Source organism: Brachycentrus maculatus, unplaced genomic scaffold, assembly GCF_059751285.1.
Source record: "Brachycentrus maculatus isolate JH-2025_06_01 unplaced genomic scaffold, ASM5975128v1 h1tg000261l, whole genome shotgun sequence".
Taxonomy (NCBI): Eukaryota; Metazoa; Arthropoda; class Insecta; order Trichoptera; family Brachycentridae; genus Brachycentrus; species Brachycentrus maculatus.
The window spans coordinates 1,573,594-1,594,962 of NW_028281012.1; the positions used below are offsets into that span (position 1 = coordinate 1,573,594).

General features: G+C 33.5%; 2 protein-coding genes across 2 annotated transcripts; one reads left to right on the plus strand and one right to left on the minus strand.

The window, feature by feature from the left end:
• Positions 1-635: 635 nt before the first annotated feature.
• LOC148305821 (phosphatidylserine decarboxylase proenzyme, mitochondrial-like) lies at positions 636-12,891 on the minus strand. Its single transcript, XM_088266091.1, has 9 exons — positions 12,679-12,891; positions 11,471-11,571; positions 11,036-11,265; positions 10,264-10,324; positions 4,811-4,937; positions 4,618-4,726; positions 3,593-3,747; positions 2,568-2,737; positions 636-1,987 (listed from the first exon to the last, which is right to left on the minus strand). Exons 1-9 carry the CDS (start codon positions 12,705-12,707, stop codon positions 1,617-1,619), a joined length of 1,353 nt encoding a protein of 450 aa, XP_088122217.1. The 5' UTR covers positions 12,708-12,891; the 3' UTR covers positions 636-1,616.
• A 683-nt stretch (positions 12,892-13,574) lies between these two features.
• On the plus strand, positions 13,575-19,781 carry LOC148305822 (centrosomal protein of 170 kDa protein B-like). The gene is made up of 5 exons (XM_088266093.1): positions 13,575-13,714; positions 15,585-15,782; positions 18,111-18,564; positions 18,774-18,839; positions 19,144-19,781. The coding sequence occupies exons 2-5, from the start codon at positions 15,591-15,593 to the stop codon at positions 19,182-19,184; spliced, it is 753 nt and encodes a 250-aa protein (XP_088122219.1). The 5' UTR covers positions 13,575-13,714; positions 15,585-15,590; the 3' UTR covers positions 19,185-19,781.
• Positions 19,782-21,369: the final 1,588 nt, after the last annotated feature.

A 21,369-nucleotide genomic window follows, 5' to 3' on the forward strand; every position in this document is an offset into this window, starting at 1 on the left:
CATTTGCTAGCTCAATAATGGTAGAATTTTAAAGCAGTAAAATTTCAATCGATGATTCATACTAGTTTGCGGGAAACTCAGACATTCATTCGTTCATTCATTCTATTGCATGCCATACTTGGAACCTTGCAAATTTAATATTATACTGGCCACAATAGAAATGGACAATTAGATCCTTCTATTTCGTTTGACCTTATTCATATACTTTGTTAGTGATGTCATAATATGTATCACAATTCAAAGGAATCTTAACACTAAAAACTATCGCGAAATATTATACCAGTTAGCAGTTTTAAAATTGAAATTTTACTGCCTTCAAATAATTTCTTAAATCTGCCGGTTATACAAATACTCGTGAAACTATACCACAAGTGCTTAAACACGCCTAAGCTGCAATTAATCACAACTATATATACATATATGGAAGTTACATAAGTAAGGCAACATTGTGGATGAATTTCTGTAATCATATTATAAAACATGTTGGAAACATCCCAACGATTTACAATATATTCGAAAATACAAGCACAAACTTACGTCACATTTACTAGGCATTTATAAATTTCCGCAAGACCTGCTACCTTTGGAGACCTTTGTTTGGTAACTAGACTATGGCTCAAATATTTTATTTGAAATTTTAAGAACTGGATCAGGGGTGGCCACATATCAAAATGTTGCAGATATTAATATTATTAAATTCTTAAAAAATAATGACAATATTTAGTCACAGCCATCACTCAATATTTTTAAAATTCACATAAGCATACGGCAGAACTTTACATCTGGTGCATCAAGTGTCTCATTGGGTGAATGTTTACCAAATATGCAATGTAAAGAATATCCGTCAGGTAGTTTACCCTGAATTAGATAATTCCATTAATATTATTGTACATTTTACATTATACTAGCCGTTATTAGCCAACTTTACCACGGACTCCCGTTGACTAAATGCATTACACGGAATGTTCCTTTTGCTCCAAAGAAATACTCATCTTAACATCTATTATGCAATGTTCTACAGTGAACAGATTTCAAATTGTAAAGTCAAAACTATAGTTATCTAAGGGTGAAAAGCAAATATTATCTAACTTTGTTATGATTATGAGACACTTCATGCATAACATTAAAAAAGTTTTAAAGTTATTCACTCAGACCAAACAAATTGAGATGTTCTGTTACAGTCTATAAGTTTCTTTTAAAATTTTACTTGCAAATAAGTTTTACCATTGTCAGTTTGAATAAATGCTTGTGTCTGCTTACACAGTTCTAGAAAAAAGTAAACAAAAGGGGAATTTTTAACCTTTTTTGTTTTTGTAGTCATTTGTATAGGCATAATTTGACAAAAAATATATCTTGATCATTAATAAGTACTTAATTGCATTGTAGTGCAAGCATAACATTAAAAGAAACACTATTATGGTAAATAACTAAATTATCAAATTTACGTGGAACTTGTTCTGATTACATATATGTTCATTTGTCATGACAGGGGTCCGTAGATAAGAAGATAAGAAAAACTGCTTCAAAATTTAAATTAATTTAAAATAGTTATAAATTAAAATATTAATCCGATGAGGATGGTTCCACTATATCAGATCTCTAACAAATGAATAATATTAGGCTACTAAAACTTTCTCAGAACCTCCAAATTTGTAATCCATGACGTATTCATTGTAGTCGATATCCGAAGTGTCATCATCCAAGGAATTGAGCGAGTTGTGCGAAGAAGACGACAGGAAGTCCAGCCCTCCTAGACAGCTCCCGAGCTTGATACGGTCATTCTCGCGACACGTAAAGTGAAAGTTCTCTGGGGCCTCGAATATCAACACTATGGTGGATCCCATTGAGAAGAGACCCATCTCTTCCCCCCTAACTAACTCGTATCTTGAAGAAAATTGTTTGTAGTTCACGTTGGTGCGTTGCCAAATCTTATTGGTTTGTAATGTTTTATCTTTATGAACGATAATCGAACCGACATTCGTTGCCCCTGAAATTAGATAAATACAATATTTCAATTGGATGTTGCATTCCAAATACATACAGAGGCACATTTCTCTAGCAAGATATGTTACTTTCTCAACAAATCATGTTATTTTCAATGTTTATTTAATTTTTAAGATATTCTTCTTATCTCTCTCGCAACCGCAATGGTGTATAGGGCACTGCATCAGATCGACGCGGTGTTGATTATATCGATTGTTAATTATATGAATGCAAGGAGGAAACACAGAGTGGAATAGACTTGAAGGGATTTACAAGATGATTTACAAGAAGGAATTCAGAGTGAAAGACATTACTGCTCTATGGGAAAAGAAATGGAAAGGAAAAGTAGGCAGAAAAGGATAGGACGCATACTCGAACATTTATTTAACATTAGAGGAAGGATTAACCAGTAAATGCAAGGTTTTACATTAACCTTAAACATATAACCTGTGATATTAACGAAGTTTAGATATGCAACAAACAGCGGCAGCCAAATATATACCACAAATTGCGGCACATTTGTATCTGAAGGGCCAAGTAAACGATGAACATAACTACAGGAAGCGAGAGGTGACATAACTTACCGACTGGAGTGTAGCTGAAGAAGCCATGTTCCCACTGGCCGACATACACGACTCTCTCATTTAGAGCCAGCAGGTTGGGTAACCACCGCGCTACTTTGGGTGCGACAGATAAGAGCTGTCCGCAGAAATGCAACCTTTGAAGTGCCATCCAATCACACGGCGAGTGAAACCTGCAACCAAATGTAATTTTCTCTATTAATTTGTAAAAATATACACTAAATTACATGTTTACTATTTACCAAAGTATGGGAATCGGAGCAAGAATGGCAAATATGTTAGTTATGTGCTTGCTGTATGCAGATAGTGTTGTTGGCGACCAGGAGAGGATTCACAATATGTAGTGTCGAGAATTTGTGATGTACGCAGTTAAAGGTGGCGTTCGATAGGGACAGAATGCATGATGTATTTATGTACATGTTAAATTTCTGGAACAAGCGCAATAATTATAGTATCTAGTAAGTATGTTTTCAAAGAAAAATAGAAGTCCAAGTAAAAAAGGCAAAGTGAATGCTATGAAATGTGATCCCTTATTTCAGTGGTCACCGACTTTTTTTAAAAACTCATTAAATTTTGTACGAAAGTACGAAAAAATGGCAATACATTTATGTGAATTTATAACGAAATAAAAAAAAAAGTTAAAGGATATAAATATTATTTCCCACTTTGAAAGCCGCGCCGCGCTGCATCTGTCGTATGCGAACCGTTACAAGGCCTTTTCCTATATGAATTATTTATATGCAGAAATGTGAAATTTTTGGACAGCGTGATGAAAATCTTTGCAGAGCCATATGAGGCGCGCTGGCCGTATTTTAGGCAGAGAAATACTCGGCATGACCACGTCAATCAGAACCAAAAATCTGGTTACATGAAAAATTAACATAATTGGAAGACATGTGTGACTAGATGTATGAATAAACTGGAAACTAGTGGTGTTTATCGGGACAGACAAGAGTGGCATTCCATCCTCTCTGCCCACCTCTGCAGAGAAATGACATGATGGTAGTAGTAGTACACATAGTTCTCACCTGTGATAATCTCCTGGTGCAAGGTAAATGACACATTGGTACATGCAGGTCTTATATTGTTGGGACATTGGGTTTTGATTTTGCATCCAGTTCAAGCTCTGTCGGTTGGGTTGTACACCGAGAAATGTTTCTACGCAATAATCTAATCCCTTTACCTAAAACATAATTATTAAATAAGTAAATACGGATTTAGAGACAAAACAAGGCACAAGGGGAGCAATATTAGAGCTCAGGTTAATAATGGACCGACACTTAAATGCTTATAATAATACATATTGCTCACTCCTTTTAACAACGTCATATATCAAAAATCGACAATTTTCAGTTGTGCATGTTTCCGGAATGCCCAGAAAATGTTCTATATCCCAGAAAAAAAGGCATATTTTTTACTTAATATTTACACGCTACAGGGCAGAAAGTATTGTTTTTGCATTTTGAAGAAAAGGTTTTGAAGAATTTTTTTTTAAATATACTAAAAACCTTCAGGTTTTACCTAAAAAGATATGTTGCACAGTATAAAGTTAAATAAGTGGCTTGATATGTATTTTTAATACATTTTATTGTATTCTTAAACAAAAATCAAGTTTTTTTATATATGATGTTGTTGAAAGGAGTGAGCGATATGTTACAAAGCATTCAGTAACTAGGAAACAAAATTTGATATCGTAAGTTATAGAAAACAGTAATTAACTTTTTAAGTCTAGTAGTTTTTATGGGAAAAACTGCTTCTATAATTTTAAAATTCCATATACGTCAAGTTCTCTAAAATCTATGTAAAAAGACTCAAGATTTCAGCATACATAATCAAGAATGATCATTTAACATAAAATAACTCATCAATAAAAAAATACCTAATTTATTTTAATGGTTATTTTGATTATAATACGAAGGGAGCTCAAATAGTTTATCATTGAAAACCACAAAGAGGAAGCAAAAGGTTGGGATCGATACATGAATTTTACAATTAGCATATTGGACCGCTACTGCAATAAATGTATTGCACATTTGAGGTGATTATCTATTACCTTTTTGATATACTTGTCAGAAATGGGGCCACAATGAACGATGGTGCCATCGCACGGAGATGTCAACAAACCACATGTCTCAATCAATCTGGCATCTATCTTCAATTTTCTGAAATTGAAAATTAACAAACATAATATGAAAATCGGTCTTAAAATAAATGATTCCAGGGCTTCGTGTAATGATGGAAATTACCTTGTGAAAAAGTTGGAAATGGTAGTGTAGTAGTTGAGAGGTTTTTCCATTTCTGCCGTATCTACACCGAACATCTTGCAGTACACTCCGTAAACAAGAGGCCGCGCCAGCTTTGGGACGTAAAGAGCTACAAAGGATAACAATATATAAGGCGGTGATTTCTAAAGGGGACTCATTCCACGAGCGCTTACAGTTAAATTGTAAAACAAAAAAGCAAAATGTTTCATCACTAATAAAATGAGTTTACAATGGAAGAAGTGACCTCATGTATACTTTATTCATGACATTTGGTACATGAACGCTGTGCTGACTCAATTCTGTATCTGCAAATTTTTATTTGAAATAGAATTCCCCCTGTAGTCATGACAAACAACTGTTGTGCGACAGACTGGAATCTCATGTATTGCGAGACAACACATAATAGTCGTGCGTCTCCCCATGAAAACCTCCACTTTGTAAATGTGTAAACCTGCTACCATGCCCATTTTCGCTATTATCCTTTCCCAGACAATTACTCGTCCTCCCTACAGAAGTAATGTCCCTCACTTATGTCATCCGTATTCTAATTCGAATACCTTCCACTCCTCGCTCAGATCTGGGGCGCAAGACTGATCATGTTGCCTTCGTATAATTACTTTGAGGCTAACACCGCATTTATCCTATGCCATACAATTATAGGGTGCCATACACTATTTGGGTGCAGATAGGTGTACAAAAAACCTGCATAAGATTACGTAGATTTAGAAATTACATTTGTAGATATAGTTTTCATTCAGAGTAGTGTCAATATACCTGAATAGAACTTCAAAAACCATAATTGGCTGAGCAGATAAGCCATATTGGCGGAAAAAAACTAAGATGTCAATGATTTCAACGAGACTATTCAAAATTTCATTCCAAATTAGTTGACACAATCAACCAGGATGAGATAGTCAACTATCCCACTGAATTCGCTGGAATTGCCTGGATTACCTACCACCTCACAATATGCAGTTAAAAGTAATCATGTTACGTAATGTCAATCAACCCCGACTATGCAATGGAACGAGACTGGCTATGAAAAAGTTTATGAACAATGTCAACCGTCACAAGGCCAATATTATCCATCTCAATGAATTGGAGTTGAAAAATTGATTAGGATTGATAATCGCTTATAAAACAGTTATAATCAAATCAATTTTAGATGGTACGAAGTTTACCAGGTTATCTAGTAAGAATAACAAATATTGAATGATCTATTTTGTTCCCAATATTATTTTAATATTTTAAGCATTTACATTGCCGTTAGTCATTTCTACTTTATATATTTTTTTTTACAAAAATGTTAGTAATATTAGTATATACCCACGGGGATTTTTTGTCTACCTGTTTTGAAACGTACCCGTTTTTTCGTCAGGACAATCACCACAGTGCAAACAATACGTCACTACAATAGCACTATTCACACATTTACAGTGGTGGCCAAATGTATTAGATACCCCCCTACAGAAATGGTTTATGTCTTTAAATACTGCGACTCTTTGAATTCTTGAAAACTTTTCGGATTGTAACATATTTTGATGGATTTTACCTACTACTTATTACCTGCTATCCCGACCTACGACAGTTAGGGGCGTGGTTTATTTAAAAACACTCTTTTTACTAACTTCAAGGGTCAGTTTTATATGTGAAACATTGCTCTCCAGTTATTTTAACCAGTGAAAAAGTAAAAAAAAAAATTGTACTTTTCATTTAAGCTTTCATTATTTTATATTAAAATTCCAAAAAAACGTGATTTGAGTGAAACTGAGGGGTTTCAAATAATTTTATTGAATTCAGAAGGGTTGAACCTGGTAAAAATAGCTAAAAAAAATCAATGCTGTAGAATTAGCTGTGACGTGTAGTATTGTTTGCATGCTGTTGTAGTGATTGTCCTGACGAAGAGACGGGTACATTTCCAAACAGGTAGACAAAAAAATTAAGTGAGTTTACTAATATTACTAACATTTTTATAAAAAAAACATGTATACAAAAGTATCTTTTTTCTATATTAAAAGCATTGTTAACTTTATGGTATGGTCATAAAAAAACTGTCCTTATCATTCATCGCTCATTTTGTGTAAAACCACTTTTTTTTAAACACTTTTTCAAGAAGTAGTGTTTTTTGGTATTGCACAAAAAAAACAACGATGAATGATAAGGAGAGTGTAATTAAGTTATCTGTCATAAGAAATATATCCAATTTACTTTTATAAATTGGTAATGAAGGGAAAAATAATAGTTTTATGCGCAGTCTTACATGCATATGGTTGTTGATAAACAGTGGCATTTCAAAGGTGCACTATAAATACCACCAACCTTATCATTAATTCCATTATTCCAGAATAATGGGTTTCAACACTACTGAAAGAATCATAATGACCTATTGTGCGATATTATAACAAAGAATGCATTACTGGAAACGTTGAAAGAATAATGTGATGACTTCTTGATGGAATTTAAAATATTTTGTGGCAGAATTTTACAAAAATTACACTTTATAGATTATCAAAAATTATTTTTACTGGGTTAACATCTTATTTCCCTCCCCCCCATCTCCTTAAGTCCCTGGGCCACAATTGTTAAAATAAATAATATATATATTAATAACTATCATAAAATTTGTTACAATAACGTAACCAATTCAAAAAATACAGATATATTTCAGTAGGGGAGCGAAAACAAAATTATCCTTATTAGTTTACAAGACAAAGTGGAAGGTAAACGCAGAATAGGAAGAGGATATGTATCCTGGCTAAATAACTTGGTAGTGATTCCCTTGTAGCACTTAATCAGTGTTTAAAGTGTCTAGAGACAAAGCAAAAATTGCCATAATGAAAAATGGACCTTCAATGTGGAGGCACAATAGAAGAAGAAGCAAGTGCTATTCTAAAACACCATGTGTTATCCCTCGATAATACCCTATTTGACAAATGAAACTCTGATAAACATCAGATAAAACAGTAACCCTCACATGAGTGATTGCTCTGCAAGGATTCATGCTAACAGCATCAATAAACACTCACCAAGATAAGATTAATTGGCAATGACTAATTAACATAATAAATATAAGGAACTTGAATTAAATCACAGCTGTGATACACAACATAATACAGAATAGTCACACCACTGCTATCATTATAGTTATCAGTAAGTGATAAATATAATGAAGTTTAAACATTATTTCAACAATTACGTAATTTTCTCTTGGTAATACAAATAGAAATCTGCAAACACAATAAAAATAAACTACTGAGAGCCATATAAAAGTGGACCGAAATAAGCAACAATTGCGATCTATTAATTTTTTAAAACGGATAAATTAAAAAAAAAATTATATTAATCAACCTAACTTTCCAATTCCTGCATGTGTAAAAAAATATATGTTTTTACAGATGTGAACAGTAAATAACGAAATGAAAAATGATAATATTTAACAATATATTAATCAACTCAAACAGGAAACAAGAAATTATGTACACAAGTCACAGCCTGTGGATTTTTATTCTTCCTTCTTCTAACACCCTGTGGTGCATTTGATACAATGCAGTGTTATTTTAATTGTTAATGACATGAACGCAAGGTGATCAGTTCTTGGCTTTAGGTATCTGTACAATTCCTATGGATTAGACTCCCAGGAAATCTGTATTTGTTACTAATATGTATATTCATTTTGGAAAACTTGTGTTTTCTTAAGTACATATTGAAAAAACAAAAATTTTCACAGAAATGTAACACTAACTGTCGCTTATAATGCCAAAAAAAAAAAACAGATAAAAATATTTTGCAATTGGTAAATCACGCAACTTTACGCACATATTTTATTCGCAAATTTAAATAGCAAAACAGAAAGTTTATAAGCAGATGCAATATTGTTAGTGTTTTTGTCAGTCTTTTATTATTTATATAAATATAAGCTAAGGACACAAAAACCATCTCACTTATCTGTTTCCGCAACCCTTGACTTTGCTGAACCAGATCTTGTAAGAAATTATTTTTCTATAAATGTTTCTTTTGTACATCGCATTAAGGATATTATCGGTTATCTTTCTACAAAACTTAAAGTTTTAAATATTACACCAGTCTTGTTTTACTGGTGTTAACGTAAACATTACATAAAAATCATGGGAAGATCTGAGATAAAATAGTGCCGCGATCAAATGGAATATCATCACATTGCGGAAGGAAAACATTTCATAACATGAATTTTCTCCATGAGTTGGGTGCTCTTAATATACTGTGAGGAGTCTAACAATTTTTTTTCAAGAAAATGAATCTAGACCGGAAAAAAGGAAGCGGTGGAAGACGTGACTTCTTCTAGAGAGGACCATATGAAGAATTGGTCAGTGAAAATCGTTTTTTAACGACACCCAAAACACACAACAAGGTATTTTCTGTGAAAACCGTGTCCAGAAGACTATTAGAATTTAGTTTTCACACGCGGAGTCTGACGAAAAGACGATTCTCAATGGAGAAAACGTAAAAGGCTCGGTTAAATTGGACGAAAGAACAAAAAAATTGAACCTTGGAGGATTGGTAGAAGGTCAGATTGTCCGAAAAATCAAAGTTTAATTTATTTGACCCAGATGGAAGAAAGTATTGCGCCGAAAATCTGGGGAAGGATTTCTTCCCAAGTGCATCTATCGAAGTGTCAAGCATTCACCCTGCGTTATGATATGAGTGTGTATGACAGCTCATGGTTTGGGTCCTCCTTCTATTTTTTTCATAAAAAATAGGGTTTATCTTATAAATAATTTCATTCAAGAATTTTTCTGGAGTTAAATCTCTTATTTGGCCCGGAAACAGTCTCGATGTGAACCCAATAGAAAATTTATGGGCTATTTAGAACCGAAAACTTGCAAAAAAAGGCAAATAATATCCACGAATTAAAAAATGTTGATTGGAGTATGAAAAATCAAAATGTTTAAAAAAAAATTATATTCTATTATATTATTGCATTAATAAAAGAATTTTAATGATTATTAAAAATAAGAGTGTTAAAACAAAATATTATATTATTTAAAACCTAGTAAGCTTGTTTTAATTTAAAATTTACTATATTTAAAATAGAGAAATATTAACCTTTTATCAAAATATAAACAATCAAAAATTAACATATTTCAATAATAATTTCAGACACTATACCCCAAATCAACCGTTATGCGGCCGAGGGTCAGGTAATCTGCTACTTGAAATATAAAATTGATTTTTATTTTCAACGCAGAAGAATAAACTCTTGTTAATACCGAAAAGTAAAGAATATTCATCAGATACATTGATTAATTGAAAAAGAACGATTTTTACATAAAGTTTTATTAATTATAGACGATTTTCTCATTTTTAGCAAGTGCGATGGTTTTTGTGTCCGTAGCTGTATATATAAATATACATATTGTTTTCCCAAATAATTAGTTTTAAAATAAGCAATGCAATACCTGCTATTTTACCCCACGATCTGCTCAACATTCTCCATGGTACCAGGCAATACAAAATAATCTGAAACAAATTTATTAAATTATTTGGAATCTATAAAAATTAACACAAACAAAAATAAATTACGTATTTAGGGAAAAGGGAGCATTAGTTTAGTCATATATATTTAAGTGTATGTATATTCATATATTTATATATCACTATCAAAAGTGATGTTTTTTCTGTAGATTTTTTTGACCATAGCAGGAATATACTTTTTTATTATTTTGTATTCAATAGTTTATCGTAATAATAGTAATAATAGTGCTTGATCATATTGACGGCCCCTACGTAAAGTACTCTATCTGCAAATCTGTTACTTTACAGGAGAGAGATTAGAAGATTTTATCAACATATTTTTTTAATTAATTAACGGTTTTATCTGAAATTCTAAACTAGTATTATACATTCAAAAACACAATAAAATAATGTATTAAATCGTTTTAAAACTTTATGCATTGTCAAAATTAAGTAGTTAGCGTTTTAGAAGTTCAGTGCATTTAGAGAATTCGATGTAGATAGCGTCTTATACGCATGAAAACTAGGCATAATTTATTTTGAATATTTTTTTTTGTTTATTTATATTTGTAGATAACGGTATGTTGATAACGTACACCAAATATCTCAAAATTGACAAAAATGTAGTTAGAGCACTTTACGTAGGGCACGTTGATATAGTATCATTCATAGAACATAGGAATGAATAGAAATATCCATCTGTAAGTAGTTACTGACCTGCCACTTGTGGGCTCTTCCGCGTGGTGCAAATTTTAGTATCGACTTTCTAAAGGGCCACCTTGTAATAGCCGCTGTACTACAGACAGTGACGAGAGTTTGCTGGGCGATGGAACCATCCCAACCAATCCACGGACTGGCCACCAAGTATATGAATGATGAGGTGAAAAGGATGTACACTATCCCTGACATTAATCTCCGATTCTCAGGGGGATATGTATGCGCCGCTCCTAAAATAAGGTGCGTAATGCTACATATAGGTAAACAATGCCACTCAATCAGGACTTCAAGAAAATGATCGTTTCATTCCAAACGAAGCTATAGTCAAAAATGGGTAAAAATTGTTGCAGTCTTACAAAGAAACCCAACAGAAAAATATTTTTAAATGAAAACATCGAAATCACAATAAAGCAATGTTAAAAAAAAAATACATACCACTGTCCAACTCGCTCGCTTGGGACAAAAAATGTACATCTTTGGAACTCAATATGGGTGACTTGTGAATATCCTTATAAGGATCATTTTTCATTTGAAACCTAAAATAATCATAATATTAATTGCAGAGTTACAGATCCATGATAGCAATGATTTTATTTAAACAAGAGGCGCAGAAACGAAAACAGATAGTCCACTAATAGACTTTTTTTATTTCGTTGGAAACACGTGTTCATTAAACTTTACATACTTGGCCCAGCGCACTTATTTATCAATTATGACTAAATTTGAAGTAGGAGAAGGTAAATTTGATAATTTTCTAAGGCTATTGAAAATTTTTAAATGATTCGGCTGAATTTCCATGTAATAAAACTATTTTAATAAAATAAAGCATACTAATTTCTATTTTACCTTTAAAAAAATCTGATATTTGAGACCCATAATACTGATTTGGGAGAAATCTTTGAGTAGAGGCTCAGATCGGGTGAAAATGGAATGGCACAAAATTTTGGCATCCAATACGACAGGTATACTTATTAAACATGTTTTTGAGGTTTGGAGTCTTCCAAAAGGTAGTAAAATATGTTTGACAGATTAGCCGATTACGCTGATAGTACATGTTTCAATGAAACAATTAAAAATAAAATATTTGTTGACAAGAAGGTTAACTTTGTTTTTACAAAGTTTGTTTGTTGCAGTGGCCAAGTATATATTTACAAGGACATGGGTAAACAAGTATGAAGATAATTTTTGTAAACAAACTGTCTGTGAAAATTATACGCATATAAATCAAACACAGGATACCTAATAATAACGTATCTCGCGGAAAGATTAATAAGATTCCAGTAATCGAGTTTATTATAAATATAACAAAGATTCACTCATGTGTTGTGCTTTGAACGCAAGAACCAACTGAAAGCGTAAAATTGAACTAATAAAAACATCCACCTATGTCAAGTTCATTCATTGTTAGGTATATTAGTGGGTGGTTTAATGCAATCGACCAATAAATAAAAGAAAAGCAATGGTAAAAATATGATGTTCTAAGGATATAATGAAATTTATAAATAAAATTTCGAGCAATTTATAGAGGTTTTCCGTTTAAATGAATTCGACTTCAGCATGAAGGAAATAAATAAGTTCCTTTCAATTTACAATATACGTCGTGTAAAGAAATGATTTAAAAGACGATAGAAGATAAGACTTACTTGTCTCTCGTTCCCACAGTAACAGGCATTGATATAGGTCACCTAAATCACAGATCAAATAATAAACGCAGTAATATAAGGAAGATCAAGATGAATTCGAGCAAGCGACGATGTTAAAATCCGCGCAAAGACTATATCGACAGCGCGTAACCCACCCACCATTACCAAAGATTAACTAATTTGACCATTACAAATCGGGCGTCTGACAAGATCATAGAAATAATACGACTTTCAAGTCGATAGACAATAAACTTCGCTAGATGGAACATCTATGGTTTTCGTTGAACTGTGTTTACGAAACTAAGCAAGGGCCTGTCTGCCAAAAAAATTCCTTCATGACACTTTCTCGTTTGGTATCCTTTGGGGGAGTTGAAGTCATTCAAAAAATGAGGTCGCCAAGTAAATTGGAACGTATCATTCTTTAAAATCTGATGCTTCTTTCCATTTCTTTTTCTTTTTTGACCCTTATCCAGTAATGAGAAAAAAGTTAAAAATAAAAGTTTAACAAAACATTTTTTAATTTTTTTATCACGACTTGATAACACTTCAATACTGAGTATCGATTATTAATCACGTTATTTATGTATTTAACCTTTACGCGTTTAATAAATATTTCTGAGCGGTGTATTTGTGAACAAAACTTATAATCAATCAATCAAAAATTATAATCAATCCACCAAACGCCTTGCAGATGATCCTTTACACAGGAAAGCAAATAATATCTGAAAAATAAAAGCCAACAATATTTGTGCATTACGCTATTGCTAAAATTCTAAGCGAGTGAACTAGGTTTTTTTTCTGGTAGGATATAGTCTTTGGTTCCAGGCTAGTTAAGTACTTAGTTTATTTTTTCTAAATAGTTCGAGATTATATGAAGTAGCTTGTTGTGGGCAATGCTTTCCCGCGTTATGTTTAAGTTAGTAGTGTTATCGCCAGGAATAATTTTGAGATTTGATTTTACTTGTGGGGTCCTGTACTTTGTATTTGTGCAACGTATATTCTAAAAACACGTAATTTAAACGTGCGTAACCGTTTGGTGAGTGTTTTCTATTTTAGTAGGAAAATTTGTATTATTTTTACTTTGTTGCAATATGGATTGTTAATATGTTATACATTGTTCCCAAGCAGTTTTTTCTTTATCAATCCACGTTGCAAAACGTGCATCAATTCTGATTCGCACGCGAAATTACATTACACGGAAGATACATATAACTTCTGGGCTTTTCTTCTTGAATCCTTTTATTGTGATCTCGACACAAAATTTTATATTTTGAATTAATGATATTCAAAGTTAAATGTTATTTTTTGGAATCTTCCCGGGTTTTATAAATCCCGGGATCGATTCAAAAAGAGGCCGAAATAATTTTTAGTAGTTTTTCACTCAAATAATTATTCAATATCGCTCTGGATTGGTATAATTAACCATCAAGATAACACTACATCCATACAATATAGTGTCGTATGCACCATTAGGTGCAGATAATATATTAAAATATTCCCTATCGTCGAAAAAATATAAAACAAATAACTTTTTAAACAGAGATCAATTTGAAAATATATATCTTACAATGATAGCTATTTTGTTAGAAATTCGTAATATTTTTTTACTACTGCTACTATCACGCTGTTTCACCGAAAGGGTAGGCAGAGATGATGAAACGTGTCACTCCTAGCTTCCCCTACATGCATATATTCAGCCATATATGCCGACAAAAATAATTTTAAAATGGAATGTACGCAGAATCAAAAATAGAAAACGTCTTCATGAAAACATTATCGCTACTTTTTTTATTATGTGAAGATAAAAACAAAATGTTTATCTTGCAGCTATTGTATTTAATAGTTTATGACCACAGTCTGAAATCAGACCGTGGGGTCAGATGGCAGGAGCTGTAGACGTATCACCAATAGACATGGGTGATCGAATTAAAATAACGATTTTAAAACGACGTCTTTAAAATAAGTCGTTATTTAAATCGGTTTTTGGATTCGATTATTTAAAGCCTACGCTTATCAGAGCGTAAATAAAGTTGCGTATTGCGTATTTCTTCTCCTAATATATTTGACAATTTAACATTTAAAAAAACATGAGCTGGAAAGAAATGTAACTGAAAAAATGAATGAATATCTTCTTAATCGGGTACCGAATAAGTAAGTGTTATTCACTAGTCACAACTCTACAATTAATGGTGCCTCAGCACAAGTGTTGACGCCTTATTTTTGCTTCACAGATAACAATAAGATAACACATTTCTCGTAACTGATCTATCCAACGCGTTTTATATATCCCACTCTCTACTGTTTGTATGCAAATAAAAATAAAAGCTTTGAAGCGTCTTTCGTTAACTATAATCAGTATGCAAAAAAACTCTTTAAAGCGTTTTCCGCTTTCGACCACCAGTGTCCGAAATACCATTTTTAAACTCTCTACCACCAGTGTTCAAAAACGCTTTTTAACATATCGCGTTTTCTACCATCACTGACCACATACGGGCTTTAAGCGTCTCTCGCTCCTTACCACGAAATAATGGTAAATGTCCGAATGGAGAAGAGAAGAATGCAAAGCCGAGAATCGTCGATTATGTAAATCGATTATTTTTCATCATCGATTGTTTAAAGTAGGGTATGTTGCGATGGTTTGGATATATAAAACGAATAAATGAGATAATAACAGTGAAAGGAATTTACGTGTGAAATTTAGTTGGAAATAAAAGCAGAGAAAGACCGAACATAATTTGGCATGATGAAGTCATTTCAATACTTGGGTGTGGACAGGTTAAGAGCGGGATAATCGTCGAGGCATTCCGTTTTAAGAGGCGGCCCACTTCACCAAATGTTAGCGCTTCATTTGATCTTTGAAATAGTAACTACTAATATTGCAGTAAACGACAGAGTTTCCTTTTCAGATTATCATGGAAGGTATGTCTCATTGGTATTTAATGAGGAAGGGATCATATCCCTCGATGCACCCGATTCAAAATGGTATATCCTTCATTGGAAGAATGGCTGGTTGTTTCATTATATGCCAACAAACTTACATATCCAAAAAACACATTGCTGTGTATACCGAAGAAGATTCTGCAGTGTATGTAAAAGATTGTGGTGTAAGTATATTTTTGATTTATAATTCTTTAGGGTTTATAAAAGAATTGTTTTATTACATAAAATATTAATGATTTCCCATCTGAAATGTAGAATTATTCACTCTTTACTTGGATCTTTGGAATCCATAAACTGCCTACAAGCTCTTCTGTCGGCTGCCAGCTCCTTAGTATCCCTCCAAATTAATTCCATATCCCGAAGTTCAGCCGAGATCTGCCAACGAATTGTCAACAGTGGACGTCCTAAGTGGCGGGAACCTGATACATTGTCAGAGAGGAATGCTTGATTGCGGCTCTCGGAGGCACGCGAAGTCCTAACCTAGTCAACTGAATCGCCTTTTCTTGACGTCAGGTGTGACCGAGAGTTGCTGCGTCCTACACCTTATTTCCTCGCATCTAACCAAGTCAAACTACCGCATGCCTAAAATTATATTCATACCATATTCCCAGGTCCGGTATAGAAACTCTTGATTTCCATTCGGACCCGTCCAGTAAAAAAATCTTTTCTTTTCTTTTTTGAATCTTATGTCGGTATTTATTCAATCAGGCAAAGTTTTCCGAGATAGCTCCTTTCGGATTAGCAGGGTAGATCAAAAGAGTTGGCCTCTTTGGCTCAACGCTTTTCTCCACACCCTCTCTTGTTCTAAGGGCAGCCTCATAACTAATAGATAGCCTGGAGCCCAGTAGCCGGGACCTATGAAGACCCCAGGCTGACAACAGCCGAACCTCAGTCTCCAAACGTTTTCGCTATACCAATTGCCTTTCCAAAGGAATGGCCAGTTGTCCAACCACCATCAGGATATCTGCGTTGGCTGGGTGTACCCCGCTTTTAGGTCGCTATTTAGTCTGGATTTCTCTCCAGTTTCCGGAGACAATCTTCTCTACTGAGGGAATCGCAGTCCTGACTTCCACCAACTCTCGGCAGGGTAGATTAGTGACTTCCTCAGTATCACCATTTGTACCATTCACATTCTTCTTTCATTCATTATCTCTCATAACTTCCTTTATTGCATTTTCCGAAGAGGGCATTTTTTCATCCTTTCTTCTTTTACTGTTTACGTCCAAGCCCTCCGCTATTTCTATACTACTCATCCCTATTATCCTTTCCTTTTATAATTCTCTCCACTTTCTCTCTCACTTTCACTTTCGAGTTCCCTCAATCTTTCTTTGTCCCTTTTACTCTCCATTCTCTCTTCTCTCATATGTTACTGCTTTACCCACATTTCTACTTTCAAAGACAACAGGGCGCGTTGCAGGAGCCTGGGTGAGGACCTATCCGACATCGGATCCGTGATAGTTTGTAAGCTCTTATATTTATTTAATTTCACCCTGTACATGCACCTGAGCGCAGTCAGATCGTTTTGGGTGTACGTAAACACGAAACGAAACAAAGAGAAATAGATAAAAACATCCTCAATTAGGCTGTGTGCAAGGTATATAAGACAGCAAAGATAGCATGTATTTGCCATAATTGAAAAAATTTCTTCACCTCTTACGTATTTCGCAAAGTCACACCTAGTGCGTGAAATTAGACGCCTTCACCTACACACGGTACTAGTTTAAGAGATATAAAAAATAATCCCATTAAAAGCAGGGATTGATGGAGAACTAACCTTCTCATAAAAACAAAAAAGACCAATATTTCCAGCTAATAGCCGAACAGGAAATATAATACAATCCAAATTTTCGTATTTGTAAGCGATTCGAGTAATGAATCACCCTTGTGCACCACCCATGTTCACTTAAAATAGAAAAACATCTCAATGTGAAAGGAAAGGTATCAGAAAGTTGAAATATTTTGAATAACAAGATAGTTTTTTTACATTTTCCGTGATAAGAAATTCAAAGGTCGTTCATAAGAAGATAGTGTAATGTGGCAAATTGTATAAACTGGGTGCAGGAGAAATGTTTTGCCGGTGATAGTACGAGTACGATAATTATATTTTACTTTTATTTTTTTACAAGAATGTTAATAATATTAGTACATAACCACTCACCGAGATTTTTATGTCTACCGGTTTCGAGACGTACCCGTCTCTTCGTCAGGACAATCACTACTACAGCATGCAAACAATGGTAGTATGGTGGTAAGGGTGGTGATTGTTTGCATGGTGTAGAAGTGATTGTCCTGACAAAGAGACGGGTACGTCTCGAAACCGGTAGACATAAAAATCTCGGTGAGTGGTTATATATTAATATTATTAACATTTTTGTAAAAAAAATAAGTAAAAATGACTAACCACAAATTAAATGTTTTAAATAAGTATTAATAATATTGAGAATATTATATTTTACTTCAATTGCAGTCTCTAATTTCAATAATTTTTTCAGTCAACAAATGGAACTTACATAAATGACAAGCTCATGGATCAGGGTATATTTTTCACCCTGTCGGAATTTGACTACTTAACACTAGGTGTTTCAATCAGTGGGATCGAAAACCTAAACGATGAGTTTTGCTTCCAACTAATGTCTTGTAAACTACCTGGAACATATCTAAACATGGTGCCAATCGACCTACCACCAGGGGAAAGATACAGAAATCATGCGACCATCGATTTTATGACCCCGAACACGGAACTTTCGCCCGAAGAACTGGTATATAAACGTAAATTGGTCATCCACCTGCTACGCGGAGAGGTGGATGACATAAACAATATCCTATTTCATTACGCCCAACTGGAGAGAAACGCTAATTCGCAGCGGCAACTGTTAAATGCACAAAATCCATCTTCCCATACCGTTACAGCACCTTCCTCACAAGAAACGACCCCAGCTGCAGAAAGTACGTTTTAATATATTTTATACTCATACTTTTTAAAAATCTATGTACTAATTAAAGTGTTTTTTTTTATTTGCATATTGACTGTTTTTATTTTATTTTTTAATAAATTTGAATTATTTCATGAATTATTTTTGGTCTTTGATTATTATATTATTTTTGGCTGCTTTACATTATTTTAATTTCATACTAAACGCTATGTACTGTTGCAGTTCTGGGTGAACGTGTAGTTCCTGAAAATCATGCCGTTCCTCAAGAAACACCCCCTACTGCAGAAAGTACGTAATAATCTGTTTTTTAATTACTTTGTATTCCATTTTACCGCTTCTTTTGATAAATGCTTGTTCGCGCTAGTATGGCTGTCCAAACTCAAAACACAGTAAGAGACATTTTTTTTGTAGTACGTTTTTTTTTTGCATTTTTGGACTAAGTAGATTCTACTTAGTCCAAAAATGCAAAAAAAAATACTACAAAAAAATTGTCCCTTACTGTGTTTTAAGTTTGGACAGCCGATTACTAGACAAGATGCCTGTGGATTTTTTCTTCATTTTACACAATATTTTATTTATTTTTCTGTTGCAGGAGAAAATGAGATGTCAGACGAAACGATGACAGTCGACTAAATAATAGACCAGACTCAAAAGAAAAATATCGATGATTTGTTTTATTTTTTATTATTATTATTATTAAATATTCTTATTAAAAATGACATCGAATCGCGAATATGGAGAGGCAAATTCATTGATTGAAGATCGTAAAGTTTTTATTCCACAGGCATTGAAAAACTTGTTAAACGTTGGCAAGAAGTTATAAATAATGAAGGAGAATACACAATTTATGTTGACACCAAATAATATTATTATGTCCAATTAAAGATTTCCTAATATATATTTTAAAACAAAATAATAAAAAAATACATAAATACAAAAAAATATACTGATATTTCAAACTAATAAATACAAATGTACGTAGAATTTCTACCTTTATTTGTCGTTATATTTATCTTGTTCTTTATAAAACTCGGCAAAGCCATTATTGCGAATAGTAAAAAGTAGAATGGGAAAAGCAATTAAAATCCCATTAAATAAAAATAAATGTTTTGTGAGAAATTATATTTTATTAATTACTTAAATCTTTCAAACGTTAAAAACAATGTTATATGGAGCTGTTAAATGTTTATCGTATAATAAAATAAGTATATCATTAACAATAATACTCAAATATGTAGTCTAAAAATAAAGATTATTCATCATTTAAATTATGTATTTTTATTTTAACTCAAAATCCACCTACTATTCATACTACTACAAAAATCTTGCCGTTAGCCTGCAGGGGTAGCTGGAGAGGAAGGAACCCCACACTCTGATATAGGTACACCCTTATCTTTCTCTACATCCATATCACTCACTCCTTTCAACATCATATCGATCGTCGATCAAAAATCGTCAATTTTGAGTTGTGCGTGTTTTCGTAATGCCCAGAAAATGTGTAGTACATTTTCTGGGCATTACGAAAACATGCACAACTGAAAGATGAAGAATTTTGAAAACACAAGAATTTTGTAAGAGAGAACTTTGAAAGAAAATATATATCTTTTGGAGCCCAAATCGCTCACTCCTTTCAAGAACGTGTAATAACAGAACATGTAATATATCCCAGCAAAAGAGGCATATTTTTAACTTAATATTTACCTGCTACAGGGCAGAAAGTGTTATTTTTGCATTTTGAAGAAAAGGCATTGTTTAATTATTTTTTTAAATTTACTAAATATTTTTCAAATGGAGAAAAAATATTCAGGTTTTACCTAAAAAGATCTGTTGCACAGTAAAAAGTTAAATAAGTGGCTTGATATTTATTTTTAAATCATTGTATTTTATGTTTGAACTTTAAAAACGTTCTCCTGAAAAATCAAGTTTTTTGATTTATGACGTTCTTGAAATTAGTGAGCGATATGTATGCAGATATCGTGTAAATACATAGATACTACGACTACTTAACCATATCCGCTGTCTTTGTGGAGCATATGGAATTCATAAACTGTCACCAAGCTGTTCTGTCGACTGCCAGCCTCCTTGCATCCGCAGTGGATGTCCTGGGTGGCGGGAAGATGAAGGCATACAAGAGTAAAGGAGGTAAGCCTGATTGAAGCTCTCGGTTGACATGCGAAGTACATGATCTAGGTACTGAATCGCCTGTTCTTGGGGACAGTAATGACCATTATTCCTCGATCCTTAAGAAGGCAAACCGCGAAATTCTAAAGAACTCAAGACGGCTGCTCTGGGCCCGTGTTGCGCCATGTCTCATAGTCGTATAAAAGAATAGGAATGATGTAGGCATTGTATAGACGGCATTTGGTCTTCATTCTTCAGTATAAATCCAATTTCACGACAGCCTTCATACTGTGAAATGCGGCGCTTGCAAGCCCTAAACGTACTCCCAGTTCTTTTTTAATGCTGCCATTTTCATTATGTACACTCCCAAATACTTCCGATAAGCTGGTTACTCAACGTCAAGGGTTGCTAGACTACTTCTTGGCACGAATTGTGGAGTACCTACTAACCCTATTAATAATTAATTGAAGATACTCGAAGAAGTCATCGATTACAACAGCATCATCTGGTCGCATAGTTTTCGAGAGGAGCAGATGGTTATTTTTCTGTTGGGTGATAATAACGAAGAGAAATGGCGCAAAGGGCGCAGCCTTGTCTGACTCCTATAGAGACCCCGAACCAATGTGTGACAACATCTTCAACTCTCGTACGGCATTCGCTGTTGAGATGAAGGGGCTTAATAAGCTCCACTAGATTC